This window comes from Chiloscyllium punctatum, chromosome 5 (genome assembly GCF_047496795.1).
Source record: "Chiloscyllium punctatum isolate Juve2018m chromosome 5, sChiPun1.3, whole genome shotgun sequence".
NCBI classification, from domain to species: domain Eukaryota; kingdom Metazoa; phylum Chordata; class Chondrichthyes; order Orectolobiformes; family Hemiscylliidae; genus Chiloscyllium; species Chiloscyllium punctatum.
The window spans coordinates 4,818,193-4,844,893 of NC_092743.1; the positions used below are offsets into that span (position 1 = coordinate 4,818,193).

The 26,701-nt window shown below is 42.9% G+C and overlaps 1 protein-coding gene across 3 annotated transcripts in view; it reads right to left on the reverse strand.

The window, feature by feature from the left end:
- The window catches only part of ankrd29 (ankyrin repeat domain 29), a 99,332-nt gene that overhangs the window by 19,420 nt on the left and 53,211 nt on the right, over positions 1–26,701 (reverse strand). For all 3 annotated transcript variants that reach the window (XM_072569675.1, XM_072569674.1, XM_072569676.1), the window contains 2 exons: positions 20,974–21,072; positions 2,225–2,323 (listed from right to left, as the gene is read on the reverse strand). In XM_072569675.1, the coding sequence (XP_072425776.1) occupies positions 2,225–2,323; positions 20,974–21,072 (198 nt within the window). The remainder of the gene's footprint in view (positions 1–2,224; positions 2,324–20,973; positions 21,073–26,701) is intronic.

Here is a 26,701-nt window from a genome sequence, read left to right on the forward strand (position 1 = left end):
TATCCCTGATCAATCTATCCCTCTCCAAATATACATAAATCTTATCTTTCAGAATCCCTTCCAACAACTTACTCAGCACTTATGTCAGAGTCACAGGTCTATAGTTCCCAGACTTCTCCTTACTACCTTTCTTAAACACGAGCTAATTGCCAGCCTTCCAACAGCTCACTTGTGGCTGTTGATGATGCAGAGGCCCTGCAATTTCATCCCACAATGTTCTGGAAACCTCTGATGAGGTGCCAAGGATTTATTTACTTTATGCATTTTAAGACCTCCAGAAACTCCTATAATACGAACTCTTTTCACAACATTACTATCTATTTTCTTAAGTTTCAGCTTCCATGTCTTTTTCCACTAAATATTAATGCAAAATATCACCTATCCACAAATAGACAGTCTTGTTGATCTTTAAGGGGACTTATTCTCTCCCTAGTTATTCTTCTGCCCTTAATGTACTTATAGAATCTCTTTGGGTTTTTCTTATTTGTATTTGCCAAAGCTATGTCCCCCTTTTTGCCACCCTGATTCCCCTCTTAAATATATTTCTCCAGGGATTCACTTGATCCCTGCAGTTTACACCGGATTTCATGCCTCCTTTTTCTTGACCACAGCATCAATTTCTCTAGTCATCCAGCTTTCCCTACACTTACCAGCCACGCCCTTCACACTAACAGGAACATACGGTCTCCAAAAATTAGATAAAAAGAGTTCAAAGGTCTCCCACTTCCCAATTGTCTCTTTACCTGTGAATAGCCTCTCCCAATCAATCAAATTTAGAAAGTTGTAGTCAAAATTGACCATTCTCCAATTCAGAACTTTAACTTTTTAAAATTAATTCTATCCTCTTCCATAATTCTATTTGTTTTAAAGTAGTAATGATCACTTGCCCCAAAATGCTCGCCCACTAACACTTTAGTCACTTGCCCTTATTTCCTGACAAAAGGTCAAGTATTGCAACCTCTCCAGTAGGAACATCCATATAGTGTCATAAGAATGTACAGCATGGAAACAGACCCTTTGGTCCAACCCATCCAGATATCCTAAATTAATCTAGTCCCTTTACCAGCACTTCGCCCATATCCCTCTAAACCCTTGGTTTTTCATCCATCCATCCAGAGGTCTTTTAAATATTGTAATTGCAACAGCCTCCACCACTTCCTCTGGCAGCTCATTCCATACATGCACACCCTTTGCATGAAAAAGTTGCCCTTTAGGTTCCTTTTAAATCTTTCCCCTCTTACCCTAAACCTATGCCCTCTAGTTCTGGACTCCTTAAACCCAGGGAAAAGACCTTGTCTATTTACCCTATCCATGCCCCTCATGACTTACAAACCTCTAAGGTCACCTCTCAGCTTCCGATGCTCCAGGGAAACAGCCCCAGCTTATTCAGCTCAAACCCTCCATCCCTGACAACATCTTTGTAAATAGTTTCTCCCTTCCTATAGCAGGGAGACCAGAATTGCACATAATAGTCCAAAAATAGCCAAGCCAATTCCTTACAGCCACAACGTGACCTCCCAACTCTTATACTCAATGCTCTAATCAATAAAGGAAAGCAGATTAAACACCACCTTCACTATACTATCTAACCGAGACTTCGCTTTCAAGGAATTATGAACCTGCACTTCAAGGTCTCTTTGTTCAGCAACACTCCCCAGGACTTTGCCATTAAGCTTATAAGTACTCCCCCGATTTGCTTTTCCAAAATGCAGCACCTCAAATTTATCACATTATACAAGAAATCTTCTTTTAATTCAAAGTTAACAAATTCCTCCCCTTAACACTATGATAGACTGGGACTATGTTTGGAAAATTTAAAAAAAAAATCAAAAAAGTTAAGGACTGTTCATGTGTAAAGGGTAATGTGGCGATGGGATACTGGCCTTTGTGGAGTTATTTCAATAATAGTCATCTTCATATTAATTAGATAGCAAAAATTCTAATATACAATAGTCCTATGACTTTATAAGCATCTGAGCAATAGGCCATGATAGCCTGGTGCCTCTGTATTCACAAGGGCACAACCATTATTGAACAAAATCTCCCAAACAAGGTTTTATGTTTAGATTATAGATTGTGCAACTTTCCATCCATCCTGAAGACAATCTCGGAGGGTGGTGCTGTCCCTGACATAGATGTTAAACCATTGCTCACTATTCCAGTCCCAGTCACCAAAATTTTCCAGATGTTTTCCACTGAAAAAGTGTTAATAAAGAGATCTAACCTTACGAGTAGTATCCGAATGAGCTCCCCACTGGAGCAACAGCTTTACAACTTCACTGTATCCCATCTGTGCTGCTATCCACAATGGAGTCGTTAGATCCTAAACAAAATCAATAAAGAGTTTTTAGGATAGGCTATTCCAAAGCTTTCTCGGAGACAGCTGAAATCTTGTTTGATAATCGCAGGTTTAAAACCACTGCTAATGAACAAGAAGCCAGAACTGGAAGAATACAGAATACTTGGAGATTTGTAAAATTTGAGAAGGTTACAGACCAAGGGAGCGAGGCTATGGACAAGTATGAAATTTAACTTGAAGCCATTGTACAACCAGGAATCAATGTTGGACAGTGAGCACAGGAGGCATAGGAGTGAGTAGATTTGAATAAATCTGAATTTATGAACTGATGTAAAACCAGCCAAAGGAGCACTGGTCTGAAAGTAACAAAATCATTTTTAATGTAACACTGATATTTTAAAAATCACAGCACCAGGTTATAGTCCAACAGGTTTAATTGGAAGCACACTAGCTTTCGGAGCGACGCTCCTTCATCAGGTGATAGTGGAGGGCTCAATTGTAACACAATTTATAGCAAAAATTTACTGTGTGATGTGACTGAAATTATACATTGAAAAACTGATTGTCTGTTAAGCCTCTTATCTGTTAGAATACAGTGATAGTTTCACCTGTTTCATGTGTAAATCACAAAACCCTTTTTTTTAAAAAAAAAGTTGCATTCTCGGGTTAGCTGTTAACAATGGTGACAGCTAGACAATATGCTGAAGGTGTTAGTCCCCTATGTTCTCTGTCTATGACCTGATGTTTAGATAGAGTCTAAATCTAAAAAGTGAGATAATGGAGTTTTACATAAATTCGTGTAGTTTTTGAGCTCAGGGTTCCTCACGAATGTATGCAGTTTTTGAGCAAAGTGCAATGTAACTCTGCAAGTACAAATTCACCCCACAAAATGTGTGTGTGCATGTGGGTCTTTGTCTGTCTGTCTGTCTGGGGTGGGGGTTGAGAGTGAGAGAAAATGCGCGTGTGTAGCGAGTGCAGAGTGTGTGAGGGGGTGCATGTGTGAATGTGGAAGGTGTGTGTGCACATCTGTGTGTACCTGTGTCAGTGTGTATGTGAGAGTGTGTGCGCGCGCAGGCAAGGATGCCCGGAGGCATGGTACATTGGGGAAACCGAGCAAAGGCTATGACAACGGATGAATGGGCACTGCACAACAATCAACAGACAGGAGGGTTCCCTCCCAGTTGGGGAACACTTCAGTGGTCCAGGACATTCAGCCTCGGACCTTCGGGTGACCATCCTCCAAGGTGGACTTCGGGACAGGCAGCAGAGGAAAGTGGCCGAGCAGAGGCTGATTGTTAAGTTTGGTACACATAGGGAGAGCCTCAACTGGGACCTTGGGTTCATGTCACACTACAGGTGATCAACTTTGCACTACACACACACACACACACACCAGATCCTAACTACTCACTGTCATAAAATTGTTTCTTTTCTCAAGGATACCACATCCTTGGTATTTTTCAGAGGAGTCGTAAAACAGTTCTCGGCTCAGAGATGGCTACTTTGGTACAGAGATGAAAAAGGATTTTGAGAGGCCTTTTGTTTATATGTAAGCAGATAAGACTTCAGGCCAAAGTGGTCATGTTTTAGAAGTAACCTGTTTAAGTCAAGGGGGTATGGCCGGCTCTCCAGCTGAGCAGTTCAGTCCAGAACTAGTTTGGGGGTTCAGCTGTGGACTGTGTGGAAACAGGTTGCTAGACTCTCTCTCCCCTTTTGCCCTTTTAACTTCAACCTGTAAGCCTTTGTTTCATTTTTGCTGTGTTTAAGGGGTTTGCTTATTGGGACTGTTGTGTACATTCAGAACATAATTAAGTCTAGTTTGGATAGACTGAGTTCTGTAGGGGTTCTTTATTCTTTGCATTTTATTGTGTAATTTTGTATATAATTTTTTGTCTGTTTTAAAATCTGGTAGTCAACCTAGCTAATTTTCACTGTACACTTACCGAAATAAAATTGCAAAGTTATGGTCTGGGTTGCCTGCTTAAGAATATTTTAAGTAGTCTGGCCTAGTTCATAACAGTGAAAAACATTTTCCTTACTTTATTTGCATATCACTTTACATCTACACCCTCTTGTTCCTGTTATTATTAGCAGAAGATTGGTTGATAACAATAACAGCTTCATGATCAGAATTTTAATTCCAGATCTTAATTGAGGTAAAGTAGCAGAGTGGGATGGGGAGTTGAAATGTTGGGCCATGGACTTCCACTCTGCTGAGGACATACAGGCCCTGGGCTTCCTCCACCGCCACTCCCTCACCACCAGACGCCTGGAGGAAGAATGCTTCATCTTCCGCCCCAGGGCATCAATGTGGACTTCACAGTTGCCTCATTTCCCCTACACCCCATCTTACCCCAGTTCCAACCTTCCCCTCAGTACCATCCTCATGACCTGTCCTACCTGACAATCTTCCTTCCCACCAATCACCTTTACCTCCACCTCCATCCACCTATTGTACTCTTGGCTACCTTCTCCCCAGCCCCACCCCCCTCCCATTTATCTCTCCACCCTGGAGGCTACCTGCCTTCATGCCTGAAGGGCTTTTGCCTGAAACATCGATTTTTCCTGCTCCTCGGATGCTGCCTGACCTGCTATGCTTTTCCAGCACCACTCTAATCTAGACTGATTTCCAGCATCTGCAGTACCCACTTCTGCCTGGATACAGAATTAGCTGGCCCATAGAAGATAGGCGTTGGTGGTAGATGGAAAGTATTCAGCCTGGAGCTCATTGATCAGTTGTGTTTCACAGGGATCAGTTCTGGGACCTCTGCTCTTTCTCATTTTTACAAATGACTTGGATGAGGAAGTGGAGGGGTGGGTTAATAAAATTTGCTGATGACACAAAGATTGGTGGAGTTGTCGAGTGTGTGCAGGGCTGATGTAGGTTGCAACAAGACAATGACAGGATGCACAACTGGGCTGATAAGGGGCAGATGGAGTTCAATCTGGAAGAGAGTGAAGTCATTCATTTTGGAATGTTAAATTTAAATCCTGAATACAGGGTTAAGACAGGATTCTTGGCAGTGTCCATAGATCCCTCAAAGTTGCCAGCTAGGTTGATAAGGCGGTTATAAAAGCCAACAGATCACATGCCTTCTTTCGCAGAGGGGTGGAGTTTAAGAGCCGTGAGCTTATGCTGCAGTTCTGTACAGTCCTGGTTAGACCATACTCGGAATAGTGTATTCAGTTCTGGTTGCCTCATTATAGGAAGGATATGGAAGTTTTGCAAGGGTACAAAGGAGATTTACCAGGATGCTACCTGGACTGGAAAGCATGTCTTATGAAGAAAGGTTGAGGGAGCTAGGCCTTTACTCACTGGAGCGAAGGAGGATGGGAGGTGACTTGATAGAAGTGTACAAGATGTTGAGAGGCATAGATAGAGTGGATAGCCAGAGATTTTTTCCAAGGGCAGAAATGTCAATCACAAGGGGGCATAATTTTCAAGGTTATTGGCAGAAGGTTTAGGAGAGATGTCAGAGTTAGGTTCTTTACTCAGTGGTGGGTGCCAGTAGTGGTAGTAGAGTCAGATATATTAAAAGGACATTTAAACGACTCTTGGATAGATGCATGGAAGTTAGTACAATGAAGAGTATGTAGACTGATCTTAGACTAGGATAAAAGACCAGCACAACATTGACAGCCAAAGGGCATGTAATGTGTTGTACTGTTCCATGTTCGGTGTCTGGCAGGAGAGCCACCATTGCTCTGTCATTCTCACATTCCAATCACTTAATCTGAACTATCAGCATCTTTTCTCCATCAGAATCCTACACCCACCGTCCCTCCCAAACTATAGTATATAAGCTGTCCCCTCCATATTTCACTTCAGCTCTGAAGAGGCATCTAGACTCTAAACATTAACTTGCTTTATCTCCATGGGTGCCATGCTCTCGAGCATTTGTTGCCGCCAGCACAGATTCCAGAATCTGTAGTAATTTGTTCCTATACCCTGAGAACATTATCCTGACTTACTAGTTCAGGAAGAATACTGCTTGGCTATTACCTTCCCTGATAACCTTTGCTGCACACCCTCGATAGCAACAACATCCATCGTCAGATAAAGGAGATCAAAAATGCACACGATAGTCTGGGTATGGTCTCACCGAGTCCAAGTATAATTGCAGCAAGACATCCTTGCTCCTGTACTCATATCCTCTCTCTGTGAAGGCCAGCATACCAATTTCCTTCTTGTCAGGGTGAAAGGGAAGGCTGGTAGGTACAGGGAATGCTGGATGACTAAAGAAATTGAGGGTTTGGTTAAGAAAAAGAAGGAAGCATGTCAGGTATAGACAGGATAGATCGAGTGAATCCTTAGAAGAGTATAAAGGAAGTAGGAGTATACTTAAGAGGGAAATCAGGAGGGCAAAACGCGGACATGAGATAGCTTTGGCAAATAGAATGAAGGAGAATGCCAAGGATTTTTACAAATATAAAAAGGACAAAAGGGTAACTAGGGAGAGAATAGGGCCCCTCAAAAGATCAGCAAGGTGGCCTTTGTGTGGAGCCACAGAAAATGGGGGAAGATACTAAATGAACATTTTGCATCAGTATTTACTGTGGAAAAAGATATAGACTGTATGGAAATAGATGGTGACATCTTGCAAAACATCCAGATTACAGAGAAGGAAGTGCTGGATGCCTTGAAATGGTTAAAAGGTGGATAAATCCCCAGGAGCTGATCAGGTGTATCTTAGAACTCTGTGGGAAAACAGAGAAGTGATTGCTGGACCTCTTGCTGAGATATTTGTATCATCGATAGTCACAGGTGAGGTGTTGGAAGACTGGAGGTTGGCTAATGTGGTGCCACTGTTTAAGAAGGGTGGTAAAGACAAGCCAGGGAATTATAGACCTGTGAGCCTGACCTCAGTGGTGGGCAAGTTGTTGGAGGGAATCCTGAGGGACAGAATGTACATGTATTCGGAAAGGCAAGGACTGACTAGGGATAGTCAACATGGCTTTGTGCATGGGAAATCATGTCTCAAACTTGATTGAGGTTTTTGAAGTAGTAACAAAGATGATTAATGAGGGCAGAGCGGTAGATGTGATCTATATGGACTTCAGTAAGGTGTTCGACAAGGTTCCCCATGGGAGACTGATTAGCAAGGTTAGATCTCATGGAATACAGGGAGAAATAGCCATTTGGATACAGAATTGGCTCAAAGGTAAAAGTCAGAGGGTGGTGGTGGAGGATTGTTTTTCAGACTGGAGGCCTGTGACCAGTGGAGTGCCACAAGGATCGGTATTGGGTCCTCTACTTTGTCATTTACATAAGTGATTTGGATGGGAGCTTAAGAGGTACAGTCAGTAAGTTTGCAGATGACACCAAAATTGGATGTGTAGTGGACAGCAAAGAGGGTTACCTCAGATTTCAACAGGATCTGGACCAGATGGGGCAATGGGCTGAGAAATGGCAGATGGAGTTTAATTCAGATAAATGTGAGGTGCTGCATTTTGGGAAAGCAAACCTTAGCAGGACTAATACACTTAATGGTAAGGTCCTAGGGAGTGTTGCTGAACAAAGAGACCTTGGAGTGCAGGTTCATAGCTCCTTGAAAGTGGAGTCACAGGTAGATAGGATAGTGAAGGAGGCATTTGGTATGCTTTCCTTTATTGGTCAGAATATTGAGTACAAGAGTTGAGAGGTCATGTTGCGGCTGTACAGGACATTGGTTAGGCCACTGTTGGAACATTGTGTGCAATTCTGCTCTCCTTCCTATCGGAAGATGTTGTGAAACTTGAAAGGGTTCAGAAAAGATTTACAAGGATGTTGCCAGGGTTGGAGGATTTGAGCTACAGGGAGAGGCTGAATAAGCTGGGGCTATTTTCCCTGGAGTGTCGACCTTAGAGGTTTACAAAATTATGAGGGGCATGGATAGGATAAATAGGCAAAGTCTTTTCCCTGGAGAGGGGGGAGTCCAGAACTAGACAATATAGGTTTAGGGTGAGAGGGGAAAGATATAAGAGACCTAAGGGGCAACGTTTTCAAGCAGAAGGTGGTAAGTTTATGGAATGAGCTACCAGAGGAAGTGGTGGAGGCATTTGGATGGGTATATGAATAGGAAGGGTTTGGAGGGGAGGGATATGAGCCAGGTGCTGGCAGGTGGGACATCTGGTTGGCATGGACAGGTTGGACCGAAGGGTCTGTTTCCATACTGTACATCTATGACTGTGACTCTGACTGCCTGCTGCACCTGCATGGTTACCTTCAGTGACTGGCGTACGAGAACCCCGACTCAATTTAAAGCCAGATAATAATCTGCCTTCCTACTTTTGCTCCTAAAAGTAGATAACCTCACATGTATCCACATTATACTTCATCTTTCTTTTGTCCATTCACAGGATGTGGGCATTGCTGGTTGGGTCAGCATTTATCACCCATGCCTAACGGTCTAGAGGGAGGACAATTACCAGTCAACAACATTACTTGGGGTTCATTTGCCCACTCATCAATTTGACAAGATGCATTCTCGAAGAATTCCAGTAGACTTGTTAAGCAGGATTTCCCCTTTTGTAAATTCTTGCTGAATCTGTCCAATTCTGCCTCTATTTTCCAAGTGCTCAATTACTAAATATTTTATGACTGGCTGAAGCATTTTCCCCACCCTGTGTACTCTAAATGTTTGCTGATTTTTCACCGTCACCAATTTAAATAAAGTTCCCAAACTATCACAGCCAACTTGCACCTCATATCATTATAGTTTTCCCTCTTTAGATTAAGGACCCTAATCTCAGGATCAGTTTTGTCTCTCTTCACCTTGATGAGGAATTCTATCATATTATGGTTACTTATCCTCTAGGGGCCTCGCACAACTAGATTGCAAACAATTTCTTTCCCATTACACAATATCCAGTCTTGTTGGTTCCTCCACGTATTGATCCACAACCCATCCTGTGCACTCAAAAGAATTCCTTCTCTAGTTGTTAATTTGATTTGCTCAATCTTTATGCAGATTAAAGTCACCCATAATTAGACATGTTCCTTTATTGCATGCATCCACGATTTCCTGTTGGATACCATTTCCAACATCACCCCTAAAGTTTGGGGGTTTATATACACAACCCCTGAACAATACTTATTGACTCTTGCTGTTTCTCAGCTCTATCTACACAGCATCCACATTATTGGAGCTTCCTTTGTTTTTCATGTTACTTCTCCTGTTCCCATATTTTTCACTGTGGCTCTAATTGATCCTACCATTTGATCTCTCTGCCTGTCATTTTTCTTATTCCTCTTTTTACCTATTGTTTTTGCCTTTGATCTCTCTTCTTTTGACTCATATGGGTTCCCATACTTCTGACATTTTAGATTAAAACCTCCCCAACTATTATGGGAAACACATCCCCTATGACATCAGTTCTGGTGCTGCGCAGGTGTAACTTGTCCAGTTTGTACTGATCCCGCCACACCCAAAACCATCTCAATGCCCCAGGAATGTGAACCCCTCCCCATCTCACCATCTCTTCAGCCACGTTTTCATCAGATCCTGCTATTTCTATTCTGACTAGCATATGACACGAGCAACAATCCTGACATCATTACGGTTATGGATGTTATTGGGATGCTACCCCTTTATAAGTGAACTGGTCAGCTGACTCAAAGCACAGAGCTGGGGGTTCAGTCTTGAGCCAGTTGTAGAGGTGTGAGCATCTAAAATAGTGTAACAACTGAAAGAACTGTGGATGCTTTAAGTCAGACACAAACAGAAATTACTGTAAAACTCAGGATCTGGTAGCATCTGTGGAGAGAAATCAGAGTTAACATTTTAGGTTGTGATCCCTCCTCAGAACACCTCAGTTTTGAAGGGTCACTTGACCCAAAACATTGATTCTGCTTTCTCTCCACAGTGCTGCCAGACCTGGTGACATTTTCCAGCAATTTCTATTTTTGTTTGTTTATTTTAAACACAAAAAGTGTTCCTTTTCCCAAGTCTTACCTATGCCTCCCTAGTGTATAATTCCTGATTCCCAGCAAATTAGAAGCTTAAGATATTCGCTTCCTGAAAGGCTTTTGCCCAAATTGTTGAATCTGCTGCTCCTCAGATGCTGCCTGACCTGCTGTGCTTCACAACTCTAATCTCCAGCATCTGCAATCCTCACTTTCACCTATATATCTCGAGGCCCTACTATTCAACTTAATTCCCGGTGTTTTGACTTTGGTACAAATGGCGTAGATGCCCTAATGTGTATCACAGTCACTGGCTATTCACCATCCCCCTCCAGAATGTCGCAGCTATAGGACATTAGCGATCCTAGCATCAATTGGGGGGGGGGGGGGGGCGCGCACAACAAACCATCCTGAAGTCTCATTTGCGGCCACAGAAACACCTGTCTGTTCTTACAATTGAATCCCTTATAACTGTTACATTCCAATGCTCGATACTCTTCCCCAGTGCAGCATAGCCAACCACAGTGCAATGAATGTGGGTATGACTAATAAACTCATTGGACTATAACCTGGTGTTGAGAAATTTTTGACTTTGTCCATCCCAATCCAACATCCACACCTCCACGTAAGAGGTCATTTCCCCTCAACACTATCCAAAGCCATGTATGTTTTACAGGCGAGTAGCCACAGGAAACTCCTGCACTGCCTGTCTGGTCCTATTGCTCTGCCTTGTGACGACCCATTCCCTCAATGTCTGAAGTCTTAGCTTGTAGTGTGACCCCCTCCCTACATGTGCTATCTGTGATACTCTCCATCTCACGGAGGCGTCACAGTATTGCCAGTCACTGCTCTAGTTCAGAAATCTGGGCTTCTAGAAGCTGTAGCTGGAGACGTTTCTTGCGCACGTGCTGGCCCCAGGCACTGGAACTATGCCTGACTTCCCACATACAGCAGGAAGAACACACCACAGCTTTGAGCTTCCTGCCACAATTTACTTCTTTAAATTGAGCTCTGTCAAAGATGCTTAATATCAACTACTGTAGGGCTCTTATTCCCTTGTCCTAGTTACTGTAGAATGTAGTCTTTACACACTAAGCCACACAAAAAAAAGCAAAAAGGAAAAACCAGCTTTTCCCTCTGCACTGAACTCCCACTGCACACACTGTCTCACTTAGGAGTTCTTTCCCACTGCTCATGCAAAGCTTATTATTGTAAGAGCAAGAATTCAAGAAAAGATCAGTTAACCATGGTTAACAAAAGGAAGTTCAGGATGCCATTGTTGGGTCTACCTACAGCAAATAGACTGTAGTCATTCAAGGTAAAAACAATGACTGCAGATGCTGAAAACCAAATACTGGATTAGTGGTGCTGGAAGAGCACAGCAGTTCAGGCAGCATCCAACAAGCAGTGAAGTCAACGTTTCGGGCAAAAGCCCTTCATCAGGAACAAAGGCAGTGAGCCTGAAGCATGGAGAGATAAGCTAGAGGAGGGTGGGGGTGGGGAGAGAGTAGCATAAAGTACAATGGGCGAGTGGGGGAGATGAAGGTGATAGGTCAAGGAGGAGAGGGTGGAGTGGATAGGTGGAAAAGAAGATAGGCGGTCTCTAAAGAAGGCGGCCATCTGGTGTGTCCTATGGTGGAACTGGTCCTCCTGGGAGCAGATACAGCGGAGGCGGAGAAATTGGGAATACGGGATGGCATTTTTGCAAGAGATAGGGTGGGAAGAGGTGTAATCCAGGTAGCTATGGGAGTCAGTGGGTTTGTAAAAAATGTCAGTGTCAAGTCGGTCGTCACTAATGGAGATGGAGAGGTCCAGGAAGGGGAGCGAGGTGTCAGAGATAGTCCAGGTAAATTTAAGGTCAGGGTGGAATGTGTTGGTGAAGTTGATGAATTGCTCAACCTCCTCGCGGGAGCACGAGGTGGCGCCAATGCAGTCATCAATGTAGCGGAGGAAGAGGTGGGGAGTGGTGCCGGTGTAATTACGGAAGATCAACTGGACACACCAGATGGCCTCCTTCTTTAGAGACCGCAATTTCCCTTCACACATGGTTAAAGATGCCCTCCAACGCATCTCGTCCACATCCCGCACCTCCGCCCTCAGACCCCACCCCTCCAACCGTAACAAGGACAGAACGCCCCTGGTGCTCACCTTCCACCCTACAAACCTTCGCATCAACCAAATCATCCGCCGACATTTCCGCCACCTCCAAAAAGACCCCACCACCAGGGATATATTTCCCTCCCCACCCCTTTCCGGCTTCCGCAAAGACCGTTCCCTCTGTGACTACCTGGTCAGGTCCACACCCCCCCTACGACCCACCCTCCCATTCTGGCACTTTCCCCTGCCACCGCAGGAACTGTAAAACCTGTGCCCACATCTCCTCCCTCACCTCTATCCAAGGCCCTAAAGGAGCCTTCCACATCCAAAGTTTCACCTGCACATCCACTAATATCATTTATTGTATCCGTTGCTCCCGATGTGGTCTCCTCTACATTGGGGAGACTGGGCGCCTCCTAGCAGAGCGCTTTAGGGAACATCTCCGAGACACCCGCACCAATCAACCAAACCGCCCCGTGGCCTAACATTTCAACACCCCCTCCCACTCTGCCGAGGTCATGGAGGTCCTGGGCCTCCTTCACCGCCACTCCCTCACCACCAGACGCCTGGAGGAAGAACGCCTTATCTTCCGCCTCGGAACACTTCAACCCCAGGGCATCAATGTGGACTTCAACAGCTTCCTCATTTCCCCTTCCCCCACCTCATCCTAGTTTCAAACTTCCAGCTCAGTTACTGTCTCCTTGACTTGTCCGACCTGCCTATCTTTTCCACCTATCCACTCCACCCTCTCCTCCCTGACCTATCACCTTCATCCCCTCCCCCACTCACCCATTGTACTCTCTGCTACTTTCTCCCCACCCCCACCCTCCTCTAGCTTATCTCTCCATGCTTCAGGCTCACTGCCTTTATTCCTGATGAAGGGCTTTTGCCCGAAACGTCGATTTCGCTGCTCGCTGGATGCTGCCTGAACTGCTGTGCTCTTCCAGCACCACTAATCCAGTATGTAATCGTTCAAGGTGGCAACTCAACCACTACGTCCTGCAGGTTACAGCACAAGTCAGATCCAGATTCCTTTTAAATGAGTCAAGGCTTCAGCCTTAACCAACAAAATGGGGCTACAGTTCAAATCTCTACCATCTTCTGGGTTAAAAAATTTCCTTGTTAAAATTTCTAATCACCTTAAATTTGTGTTCCTCATCCTGGGGAAAAAAAGAAAGTCATCTTATCCACTCCGACTAAGCTCCTCATTATTTAATACACTTCAATAAAGCATTTTATTAAAATGAGGCATAAAAGGTGCTCAAGTGCAATAGAAGATCAAGGAAATAACTCTACATAATTATACCTATTACAATGCAAGGTGGCTGTGCTCATTCTTAATGTCCTAGCCCAGTCATCATCAACTGGCTCAATGGTCCGCCTTCAATCATGACATCAGAAGTAGGAATGATTTCTGATTGCAGTGTGAAATCCCATTCTTAACTTTGCAATTACAGGGGCATAACATGCACTCCAGAAACTTGGCAAATGCTCCGGAATCCCATGCAATTTAACCTTAATAATTAGTCTACCATGCAGATGCTGATTGAAGGTTTTCAAAGCACAAACGGACTGCATTGTGTGCCAACCTCAGCGGTACTTTTCAAAACTTCCTCCTCCAACATCTGGGACACAAGGGCAGCAGGTACATGGAAATACCATGACCTACAAAAGTTCCCTCCGAGCCTCACATCTTCCTGAATGGGAACTGTCTTGCCATTCTTTTAAAAATCGGTGCTGGATCAAAATCCTGGAACATCTTTCCCAGCAGCACTGGGTGCACCAAACCACTGCACAGGGACTGCAATAGTTTCAAATTCAGCCATTTCATTTTGGCAGTTCAATTTTGGCATGCCTGTTTAAAGTAAGTCTTTTATATAGCAAAGTCTTCAGGATGAGGGTATGATTTCAAATAGGTTCTGGGTGAATGCTCAGAAGGAACGATGTGAAGGCAAGAGAAAGAAACAAAACTTAAATTGATTCAAGTGATTGACTGAGGGCTACCACTGCAGGGTAAACCCTCTGAAGGAACGGTTTTGACAGGCACAATTTCTAGAAAAGTCACCCCATGGGAAGGCAAATTTCTCTGGAGGAAATTGCTCCATTGTGCAATGTTTTGAGGGAACACTCCCAGCAGACTGCAGTGAAGGAGGGAGACGGAGTGAAAATGTTTGAGTACTGCTCCCTGGAGCGTCAGTCTAAAGGGACCAGTCAAGAGGAACAACACAACGCAAAATTCCAACAGGAGCTGAAATAACTTTCTAGAAGCTGGCAGCTCATCAACAATCACCTTTTTCTTTTTACTAATGCATAGTCTTTGACAGTAGCACTGCTGACATTCACTTTTTGAGTCAGTCAGATCTCCCCAATTGGATCAGATTAACAGCCCTATCAGGGAACTTATATTCTATAAAAGGTCCAGCTGGCTGACATTATAATCACTACATCCCTCCTCCTGAGTTCATGGTCACAGGGTGGTCCAGTTTGTTTCACAGCCTCCTGGAGTGTTTTAACACTGGGTCAGGTTCCTCCAGCTTTGACTTCAACATGAGAGCCATGTAGTGAATGGGAGCTCACCTCTTGTGTCTGGAGAACCTTGGTAGACGTATACACTCTTCTTCTGGAGCCAGAGGCATTGAGTGGCTAGTTTCATCATGTCCATCTCGGATTCAGAGGACTTGATAATGTTTGATGGAGAGGATGAATCAATGAGTCCCTGAAGTATTTCTGAAGGTTGAGGGACAGGACAAGTTTTACTCTGCACAGTCTGCAAATTTGTAGCTTTAAAGTGGTCATCTTGCTTTGTTCAGAATAGTTGCACCTACCCGAAATTTATAAGTCACTGGTCCTGATCTCATGGCAATCATGCATCCTGCACATGCGAGGCCACTTCCATGATTCTTACACCAGACTTCTGAATCAAACTGTTTCTCTCACTTGGTGGAATCTTGGTGAAGTCTGAGAAGATAAGACTTAGAGTCTCCTACCCATGAGCAACTCTGTCGGTGTTATCCCATAGTTGCATGAGGGGTGTTCCTATAATCAAACAAGAACAAATGACAAAACTGGTACCTAGTGAGGCTATAGGCTGTTTTTTTCAGTCTAGCCTTCAAAGTTTAGATCACTCTTTCTCCCTATTGGATGGGGAAAAAAAAAAAAGTATGGAACTGATCTAATACGTCAAATCCCATTTGACTTTCAGTGGTAACTAAATTCCCTGCTGGTAAACAATGGCTTATTATCTGTGACCAATACCTCCAGGACTCCTGTGTCACAAAAGATGTGTGCAATGTTTCTATCATTGCTCCAGTGTTTGCCAAATGGACTATGCATGTCCAACCACTTTGAGTGGACGTTTACAATGATTAGAAATGTTGAACTCAGTCGACATGCAACCGAGTCCAAGGTTTACCCAGACATTTCCATGAATGTGAGAAGAGAGTGTTGGTGTTACTCTGTCCTTGTTGAACATTATGGACATTGTCCCACCATATGGCCTGGCCACGTGATATAACTCCTCACCAACATCTTCATTTTGGAGACTCCAGATGACCTTGGTGGAGTTTAGCCTGAATGAGGGCGACAATCACTCTTACTCCCCATAATTTGTCATTCTCCAAGTGAGCGCTCTCTCCAGTCCAAAAAAGTTTTCATTCTAGCTGTGATGACCCTTGGTTTCCTCCATTAATATCGATTGTTTCAGTTTGGAAAGGACTGGATCTTTATGTCAAAAGTTTGATATTGTTAGCTGTTACTGGTAGCCTGTTCAGAAAATTCAATGTCATGACAGACTCTTCCACTGGGGGTACCATCTGCTAATGGAAGGCAGCTCAATGCATCCACATTTGCTGTTCAGCCACTGAGACAGCATTCTTATTTGCAATTATACACATTTAATATTAGAGTCCACTGCCGAATATGGCTCAAAGCTAATGTGTGGCACTGCCTTATCCACTTTAAGTAGACCAAGTAGTGGTTCATGACCCATGATTATCATGAATTTTCACCCATAAGCGGCATTGATATATTTTGTGACTTCAAATATGACCACCAATCCTTCTTTATCTATTTGGGCATATTTATGCTTTGCACTAGCTTAAGTACCAAAGACTTTGGCTATGGACATTCTTCTCTAGTGAGCCACCTATGAGCTTATACCACCTCGATGCCATTCCATGAGGCAATGCACATCAATGACAGGTCTTTCTTGGGATCCTAGTGTGCCAATACATTAGAGGATGATAGTTGCTGGTTTACTTCATCGAAAGCTACAGCTGGTCTCTGAGACCCATTTTCAAGGCTGACCTTTTAGTAAGGAGTTACCAGGATAGATGCCAGGTATGAATTCTCCACAATAATTTATGACATCCAAAAATGACTCAAGCTCCTAGAAAAAAGTGTGGGGCCAGGAAATCTTTGATCACCCACACTTAATTCTCCAACAGATGTAACTCAGTCTTGTTGATTCTTTAGCTCAGGTAGGTCACTTCTGGGGTCTGGAACACATTTTTCCCTTCTTAGGCATATGCCTGCCTTGGAAAAACACCTTAGGACTATACCCAAGTTCACTAAGTGTCCCTTATTAACCTTCCCTGGTATCAGGATGTTATCTAGGTAAATGGCAGTCTGAGGACACCTTGCAAAATGTTCTCAATCAGCCACTGAAAAATTGAGTAGGCTGACAATACACTGAATGTATTGTGTCCTTATGGATATTAATCACTACATATGTCCGAGAATCCTGGTCAAAATGCAATTGCAAGTAAGTGTGGCTCATGTCAAGGTGAAGGACAAACCTCCTACCAGCTTTGCTCAGAGGGATTTCCAACTGCAAAAAAATGGCTTACTCTTTGTTTAAAAGCCCCACAGAACTGGCCCATTTGTTTTCAAAATGGATGTGATTGGTGCTGCCTATTCCATGAACTGGACTGGCTTGATGATTCCTTCACTTTCCAGCCAGAGCTCCATCTCTACTTTTGCCCAAAAGGCAAATGGCACAGACAGACCATACAGAGTTGTTTCCTGGTCACCATGAGAAATTGCTTTGGCTCTTTGGATGGTCCCTAGACTTAACTGGAAAATCTCCGGATATCTAATTAGGACTTTCACTCAGGCAGCCATTTTCGAACTGAAAAACATTGAGCCAATCTAGGTGAATTGCTCACAAGTTTCACCCAATCAAGCTTGGGCCAGTGACTTCTACTACAAATCACTGGCAACTGAACCAGCTGCTTTTCATAAGGGACCGAAACAGAGGTTGTAGCCTTAATCTGCAAAGGTGTCCTGGTATAGGTTCTCAGCCTAGATGAAGTCCTGCAGAAACCTAAGAGCTGGAGTCCAAAGTGAGTTTTATTAAGAGTTTGTTCTGCAGTCACAGATACAGATGCACCAGTATTGACCTCTAATTGAAATAGATGCCAATTAATCGAATGTTTATCTTGATTGGTTCTGATTTTGATGTTGCAAAGCAATTTAACTGTTCCAAACCAGATACGGTGGAGCTTCCAAAACCTATGAGCTATCTTATTCCATTTAAGTCTAGTAGGACTCTATTGCTGTTCCAAATCCACATATCAACAATTACAATGTTTTACAGGGCAGGTTCCCTGAAGAAAATTGTAACTGTTTGGCCAAGACTTGGCTTTGTTTTCGGGTTTTGCTGTGGGCTGACCTAGAGTTACTCTTACCAGGGTATTCCTGAATGAGGCTATGCTGTTGCTCCTCTCAAGTGGTGCTCCCCAAGCTCAGGTGGGTTGGTGACTGTGTCCACTTCTATTGGAAGATCTTGCTACTCATTTGCTTCACTTGCAGCATTCTCCAATGATAAAGACAGTTGAAGTCCAGTTGAGATTCAGCCAGTAGCTGTTTTTGTAATCACATCATTGAACCCACAAACTAGATTGTCTCCAGCATCTCATTGAGGGTTAAACCAAATTTACAGGTTTCTGCCTGTGTTCGTAATCAAGTCAAAAACTCCAATTATAGATTCTCCTGATTCTCAAATAGCCAAGTAAAAGCAATAATGTCTCAGAATTAAAGGAAGCTTAGGTTATTAATATTCCTTAACTATGTCTTGAAAGGGTTTAATATCTGGTGCCTCAGAAAACATTACAACATAAAACATTACAGCGCAATACAGGCCCTTCGGCCCTCAATGTTGTGCTGACCTATGAAACTAATCTGAAGCCCATCTATCCTACCCTATTCCATTTTCATCCATATGACTATCCAATGACCATTTAAATGCCCTTAAAGTTGGTGAAACTACTACTGTTATAGGCAGTGCTTTCCATGCCTCTACTACTGAGTAAAGAAACTACCTCTGACATCTGTCCTATATCAATCACCCCTCATGCTAGCCATCACCATCTGAGGAAGGCGGCTCTCACTGTTCACCCAACACTGAATATCTTATACATCTAAATTAAGTCACCTCAACCTTCTCTCACAAAAACAGCCTCAAGTCCCTCAGCCGTTCCTCGTAAGACCTCACCTCCATGCCAGGCAACATCTTAGTAAATCTTCTCTGCACCCTTTCTAAAACTTCCACATCCTTTCTCTAAATGCGATGACCATAATTGTACGCAATACTCCAAGTGTGGCCACATCAGGGTTTTGTACCCCCGCAGCAAGACCTCGTAGTTTGAAAACTCAATCCCTCTACTAATAAAAGCTAACACACCGTATGCAAAAGGTACCTAATGACAGAAAAAAAAAAGCTGCAGCTCCATAAACTGTTTAAGATTAGATTACTTTACAGTGTGGAAACAGGCCCTTCGGCCCAACAAGTCCACACCGACCCGCCGAAGCGCAAACCACCCATACACCTACATTTACCCCTTACCTAACCCTACGGACAATTTAGCATGGCCAATTCACCTAACCTGCATATCTTTGGACTGTGGGAGGAAACCCACGCAGACACGGGGAGAATGTGCAAACTCCATACAGTCACCTGTGTGGGTGACTATGAATAGAGCTGGTGGGAGCTTTATTCATTTTTCTTCAGCCACAACATAGTTAGCCTGGAAAAAAAATGACGCATTCTTTACAATTTTGGGCACAGCACAGTCATCAATGGTAGGGTTAACAAAGTCAAACTTCCCACATAGAAGCTGGATGTAAGAAAATGCCTACCCAGCCACCCCTAACTGTTGACAGCGAGTTTCTTCAGTATCATTCTTTTACCCTATCACTCCTGAAATAACACCTCAGAGGCTGCATCCCATCACCAAGCATCCTTTGTTCAGAAATATTTAGCCTTTGACATTAGCAATGTCTCTGAGTCAAACGTTCACATTCTCAACACCCCTGACATTCATCTTTTTGTATCAGCCTGATTAGACCAGATTAATAGCCACAATTAGGGAATTTATATTCTGAGAACAAGCTGGCTAATCTTGTTACAATCACTACAGATCAAATCAAGGAGACAATTCCAAAGATTTTAATAGAGTAAACAAGGTGAATCTATTTCTACTGCTTGGAGATTTAATAGCAATGAATTTATCTAGCTTAATAAAAATCTGGAATTAATTGTTCATCTCATGATAACCATGACAGTTATTATGGATTGTTATAAAAATCCATCTGGTTCACTGACGTCCTTTAGGGAAGAAAATCTGCTGTCCTTACCAATGATGCCCCTATCCCATGAAAGAAAAAAAATAAAACTCGCAAAAGAACTGGATAGGAGACAAAGGGGGTGTATTTTACAAGGGGTTTGTGTTATATTTCCCGCTGCGTGTCTCCCTGCCACTGGAGAAATCCATGATCAGTCCACCTATCTAATGCCCAGCAGCCTCAATTTGCAGATGGCTGCTTAATGGAGTCAGAATGGGGTTTCTGATCTCATTTGGAATCTTTGGGAGAGCTGTGAGCCAATCTGATGGATGATTGCTTGTCAAACCTAAAAGTGGTCAAAGTCATCTGATGGATCCTAGATTTTATTAAGCCCAGGGAATTTAGTGGAGCGTGTGTGCAGACATCATGGCAAAGTCCATGAAGAAAAGGAAGAGGGACCCAGGTTACATAGGCTCAGAATGGAGGCATGCTTTAGACCATTATTTAGCTACTTACCAAAAGGAGGCAGGCTACCTGACCCCCTTACATGCTCAATATTAATGTGGGAGTTAGGTCGGAGGTGGCAGGAAGGCAGCAGGCAGGCCATGTATTTTATTTCTTCAAGTACGCCAGCAGTGAGCTGTAAAATTCAAACCAATTTGAACTATTTTGCAATGCATTGATAAGATTTGGATTGGCAGAAGCATATTCAGTAATAAATTTTCAAATGGAAATTGGGTAAATACCTAGTGGAAATATTCACAGGGATTTGGGAAAAGTCTTTGATTAATGTAGTTTTATTGAATAAAATAAGTCATGTAAAAAAAAGTGTTCTTAGTGTCAGCATTCACACATTATGAGTACACACTAGGAATTGTAGACTTGCATTATAGACTTACAAACTTTGCCAGAGAGTTTTATGCACTGGGCCCAGATCTAGCATTGGAGAGTACAATATACAGAAAGTTGAATAGGCTTTAACATCTAAAGGTGTGGTGCTTCACTAGTCAAGATTGCATTTTTCTTCTCTCTTATTTTCAAGACAAGGTTAAATTCAAGTTACTGTTTCAACAGAGTCAAAGTAACTTAATTCACATATCCCTTCAATTGTAAATCATAATTTGTGTACCTGTCTTGGTTGGTCAATCTTTGCTCCTGACGCAAGTAGCATCTTAACCACATTTAGATGGCCGCCTTGTGCTGCCAGGAAAAGTGATGTAGCACCATCCTGCAAAAAGAAAGGAATTTGGTCTATCACTGATTTTAATATAAAACTTGGAAAGTATGAGAGTGAAGTTACTCTCCTCAACTTTTAACAAAATTGCAATAAGGCTATAAGGCATAGAAGCAGAAGTAGGCCATTCAGCCCATCAAGTCTACTCTGCCATTCAATGAGATCAAGGATAATCTGAGCAAATTTTCTTCAGAAGTGTACTGTTTTCTCTCATCACCACTGACATAACTGAAAAGGCCAGTATCCCATCACCATGTCATCCTTTATTTACATATGTACAGTACATGGGCTCTGACCAGCCAATTATAGAAGCATAGAATAGAATCCCTACACTGTGGAAGCAGACAATATGGCTCATCAAGTCCACAGTGACCTTCCAAAGAGCACTCCACCCAGGTCCATCCCCCTACCCTACTCCTGACACATCAAGTCCACACCAACCCTCCAAAGAGTTGAAGTGGGGGGAGGGACAAAGGTGTGGACACAGGTTTTATACTTCTTGTGCTGGCAGGGGAAGATGCTGGGAGTGGGACGAGGGCTGGTGAGATTCTGCCCAAAGTGTCAATTCTCCGGCTCCTCGGACCACGCTCTTGACTAGGATCTCCAGCTCTCACTTCTTCCTAGCTGACCCTCCAAAAAAAAAAACACATCCCAACCAGACCCATTGCCATCCCCTACTCCTGTAACCCTACATTTCTCATGGCTAATCCTACACATCCTTAGACACTGTAGGCAATTTAACATAACACCAAATCCACCTAACCTGCACATCTTTGGACTGTGGAAGGAATAAGGAGACTGAATCTTCTGATTGTAAACTGTACTGTTTAATAAAACAAAACCAATGTATTCATCCATGTTAATTCTGAGAAATAGCAATTCACAAGGGAGAGAAGAAGTGGCAAAAGATGTCAAACCCTACCGTTCAACCAGATTTCAAGGACAAAAAAAAAAGGACAAACTTCAAATCCCACTTTCACTCATCACAAAAAAGTAGTAACAAATTCATACAAGACAGTCCTATTTAGATAAGAAACCACACATAGAATACAGAATACACCTCAGGAATACAGCATCCATTACCATAAACATCAAAAAGTAGATTCTATTCCCCAGGAACAGAGTCCACTCCAGTATACAAAGTACATTGTCAAAAATAGAATTCACTCCAAACTGCAGAGTTCATTGCCAGACAGAGGGCACAGTCCACTCCTGAAGGCAGCAAATGCACATCCCACAGCACACGCACACGCACACACACACACACGTCCAGTCTCCATAGGGGCCTGGCCCATCCATTGAGAATTAGGCCCACCCTCAGAAAGAGACTACATTGTAAAGGTGCAGTTAACTCAGAGGTTTGGTCCACTCCCAAAGCCCAGGATCCAGCAAATGCTCACCTCCCAGCACTAACACAGTTGTTCAGTCTTTACAGAGGCATAGTCCACCAACAAAGGGCCAGGTCGACCCACAGGAACAGCTCATCTGGAAATGTGTATTTTCTTACAGACACTCAGTCCAAACACCAAAACAAAAAAAGTAAAAACACATACAAAATGAAAGAAAACCAGAGAGCAAGGGCTAAGTCCTTGTCAACATAGTCCTCTTCTCAAAGTAAAAGAGAAAAGAGTAACACACAGACTGTAACCAGCTAGTGAGGCAACAGATCTCTAATGAGAACGCAGTTATACCTGAAACACAGTGACTGTGTAGACCAGGCAGTTTAGAAATCAGTCCTCAATAAAAAAAGGAATACCAGTTAACAAACTAGCTATATAATTTAGCCAGTTTAGGAATCAGGTTTTTTCCCCCAACAAAAGCAGAAACCAATAGCAGCAGTAACACAGTGACTGTTGCCCAGTCAGCATGGAGTCAGTTCCCTAAACGAAGGAGATTCTAAATCTCCTGGGTTTTTTTTTTCTCCTTTATAGAACCAGCTCTCAGAGTGAGCAGGTTGTCTGACATTCCTGTTCTTTTCTCTCTTTGTTTTTTTTTTCTTATTTTCCCCCACACTACTGCCTAACAGCAATAGTACTTAATTGAATCTCCTGACCCAGATTGACAACCCCAATCAAGGATTGCATAGTCAATGAGATCCACCTGGTTCTCATTCCAATCACTACAATGACATTCTCAAAATATAGACAATAGGTGCAGGAGTAGGCCATTCTGCCCTTTGAGCCTGCACCATCATTCAATATGATCATGGCTGATCATCCTCAATCAGTATCCTGTTTCTGCCTTATCTCCATAACCCTTAATTCCACTATCCTTGAGAGCTCTATCTAACTCTTTTTCTTAAATGAATCTGGAGATTGGGCCTTCACTGCCCTCTGGGGCAGAGCATTCCACAGAATCACCACTCTCTGGGTGAAGACGTTTCTCCTCATCTCTGTCCTAAATGGTCTACCCTGTATTTTTAAGCTGTGCCCTCTGGTTCGGGATGAGAGTCTGAGAGGACTGGATAAGATAAATGTTGAAAGGATATTTCGTATCATGGGAGAAATAATGCTTAGGCCACACAGATCCAAAATAAGTGAGTTCTCAATTAAGATGTAATGAGAAATCTTTTCTTTCAGTGGATTATGATACTTTGGAATTCTCTTACCCAGAGAGTGATGGATGCAGATTCACTGAATTTTTTTTAAGGTAGAGATGGCTGAGATTCTTGACTTACAGGGGTGTCAAAGTTTTTCAGTTAGGTAGCAACATAGAGCTGAGTCCACAATCAGATTAGCTATAATATTTTTAAATGACAGAGCAGGTTTAAGGGGCTGAATGGCCTACGCTTACTCCACATTCATATGTCAAATAGTACCAGGTGTAGGTATTTAACCCCTCATACCTATTCCACCATTTAATGACAACATGACTAATTGTGGCCTAACTCCATCTGAGGTATAGTTAGTAAGTTTGCAGATGTCACCAAAATTGGAGGTGTAGTGGACTGTGAAGAAGGTTACCTCAGATTACAACAGGATCTTGATCAGATGGGCCAATGGGCTGAGAAGTGGAAGATGGAGTTTAATTCAGATAAGTGTGAGGTGCTACATTTTGGAAAAGCAAATCTTAGTAGGACTTATACACTTAATGGTAAGGTCCTAGGGAGTGTTGCTGAACAAAGAGACCTTGGAGTGCAGGTTCATAGCTCCTTGAAAGTGGAGTCGCAGGTAGATAGGATAGTGAAGAAGATGTTTGGTATGCCTACCTTTATTGGTCAGAGTATTGAGTACAGGAGTTAGGAGTTCATGTTGCTGCTGTACAGGACATTGGTTAGGCCACTATTGGAATATTGCGTGCGATTCTGGTCTCCTTCCTATCTGAAAGATGCCGTGAAACTTGGAAGGGTTCAGAAAAGATTTACAAGGATGTTGCCAGGGTTGGAGGATTTGAACTATAGGGAGAAGCCGAACAGGCTGGGGCTGTTTTCCCTGGAGTGTCAGAGGCTGAGGGGTGACTTTATAGTGATTTACTAAATTATGAGGGGCATGGATAGGGTAAATAGACAGACAGTCTTTTCCTGGGGGTTGGGGAGTTCAGAACTAGAGGGCATAGGTTTAGGGTGAGAGGGGAAAGATATAAAAGACCTAAGGGGCAACTTTTTCACACAAAGGGTGGTGCGTGTATGGAATGAGCTGCCAGAGGAAGTGGTGGAGTCTGGTACAATTGCAACATTTAAGAGGCATCTGGATGGGTATATGAATAGGAAGGGTTTGGAGGGATATGGGCCGGGTGCCGGCAAGTGGGACTAGATTGGGTTGGGATATCTGGCGTGGATGGGTTGGACCGAAGGGTCTGTTTCCATGCTGTACATCTCTATGAATCTGAGATATTAAATGGGCCTCAGCTTAATATCTGGTGCCTGCCTTGACTTCCTGCTCATGTATCAAAAGAGAAGCTTCAATTCACAACATAATAATTTTCTACTTCTTTAACCAATACAAAATAATTACCAAAATGTGACAGACTATTAATATGTAACATGGCTGTTATCTGAATAAATAACATTTATCACCTTCCTATTTTAAGCAATCAATAATATAGATTTAACATCTTTTTGCTTAACACATCGTTAAAACATTTCCAAGCACTTAGCCATGTTTGTCTTGAACAGTTAGTCCATGTGTCTTTAATTAAATGAATTGACAAAACAATGTGATAATATTTCCTAGAAATCAAACTGAAATGCTTTCTTGGTAGATTCAACAAAGCTTCATTAGTTATCTATGAGTATGGTACAGTACTGATGAAGCCTGACACAAAGTTGTGGACTCAAGTCCTGCTCCAGATACTGACATAATCTAGGCTGACACTCCAGAGCACTTGGAGGTGCTGTGATGTCAAACCAAGCCTCTGTCTGCTCTCTTGGGTGGGCATAAAAGATCTAATGGCGCAACTTAAAAAAGCAAGGGAATGTCCTAGTGTTTCAGCAATACTTGTTTCTCATTCAACATTACTAGTACAAATTATCTGGCCACTAATTCATTTGCTGCTTGTGGATAATTGCTGGACACAAACTAGCTATCGTGTTTCCTACATTATAATACAAATCCACTTCAAAAGCACTTAAATGGTTGTAAAGCACTTTGGAATGTCATTAGATTGTGACATTTATTTTCTTTATTTTCCCTTCGAAGGTGATGGTGAGTTACCTTTTAGATCAATGTGTGCTGCAAAGCTTTTTTTGGTATTGTAGACTAAAATTGTTCTGAAAAAACAAAGATTGTGGAAAGATTAATTACAGTTTTTTAAAAAGCAGATTATTGACACTCATTGTAAGTACTGTTTACACAGGTGTTTGTTCAAGCAATGGGGGGGAAAGTCTAGTTCCAGACAAACTTGAGTCAGGGGGTTTGTGAGGTGAGAGCGGAGGTGGAGATGTATGAATGGAAATTCAGCCATCAACAATCAACTGATTTGTTTGGGGAATTATGCGTGCTTGTCAATTACAAAGGCCTTCTACCTGATTTGATTTGATTTAAACTTTACTGTCAAATGTAAAAAAAGTACATTTGAAAAGTGTATAATGTCACCACACATGATGCCATCTTAAGATTGAAGGTACCTAGGTACAAAACATAGCGAAACAGCTCCAAGTAAAACATTACCATTAGATTACTTACAGTGTGGAAACAGGCCCTTCGGCCCAACAAGTCCACACCGCCCCGCCGAAGCGCAACCCACCCATACCCCTACATGTACCCCTTACCTAACACTATGGGCAATTTAACATGGCCAATTCACCTGACCTGCACATTTTTGGATTGTGGGAGGAAACCGGAGCACCCGGAGGAAACCCACGCAGACACGGGGAGAACGTGCAAACTCCACACAGTCAGTCGCCTGAGGCGGGAATTGAACCCGGGTCTCCGGCGCTGTGAGGCAGCAGTGCTAACCACTGTGCCACCGTGCATTACCATTGTTATTAGTATAAGTGGAAAAATAAAGTTAAAGGTTAACATTATTTTTCCATTTAATACTAGGAAGGATTATAAAGGGATAAAGGTCAGAGTTTAACATTCTTTTCTTAAGTGCACTCCCTGAAAGGGCTCGGTCTCATGCTTTGGCCCATTCTCTGGAAAACCTCGAGCTTTTTGCTGTCGCACCACAGATGCTGTGGGAC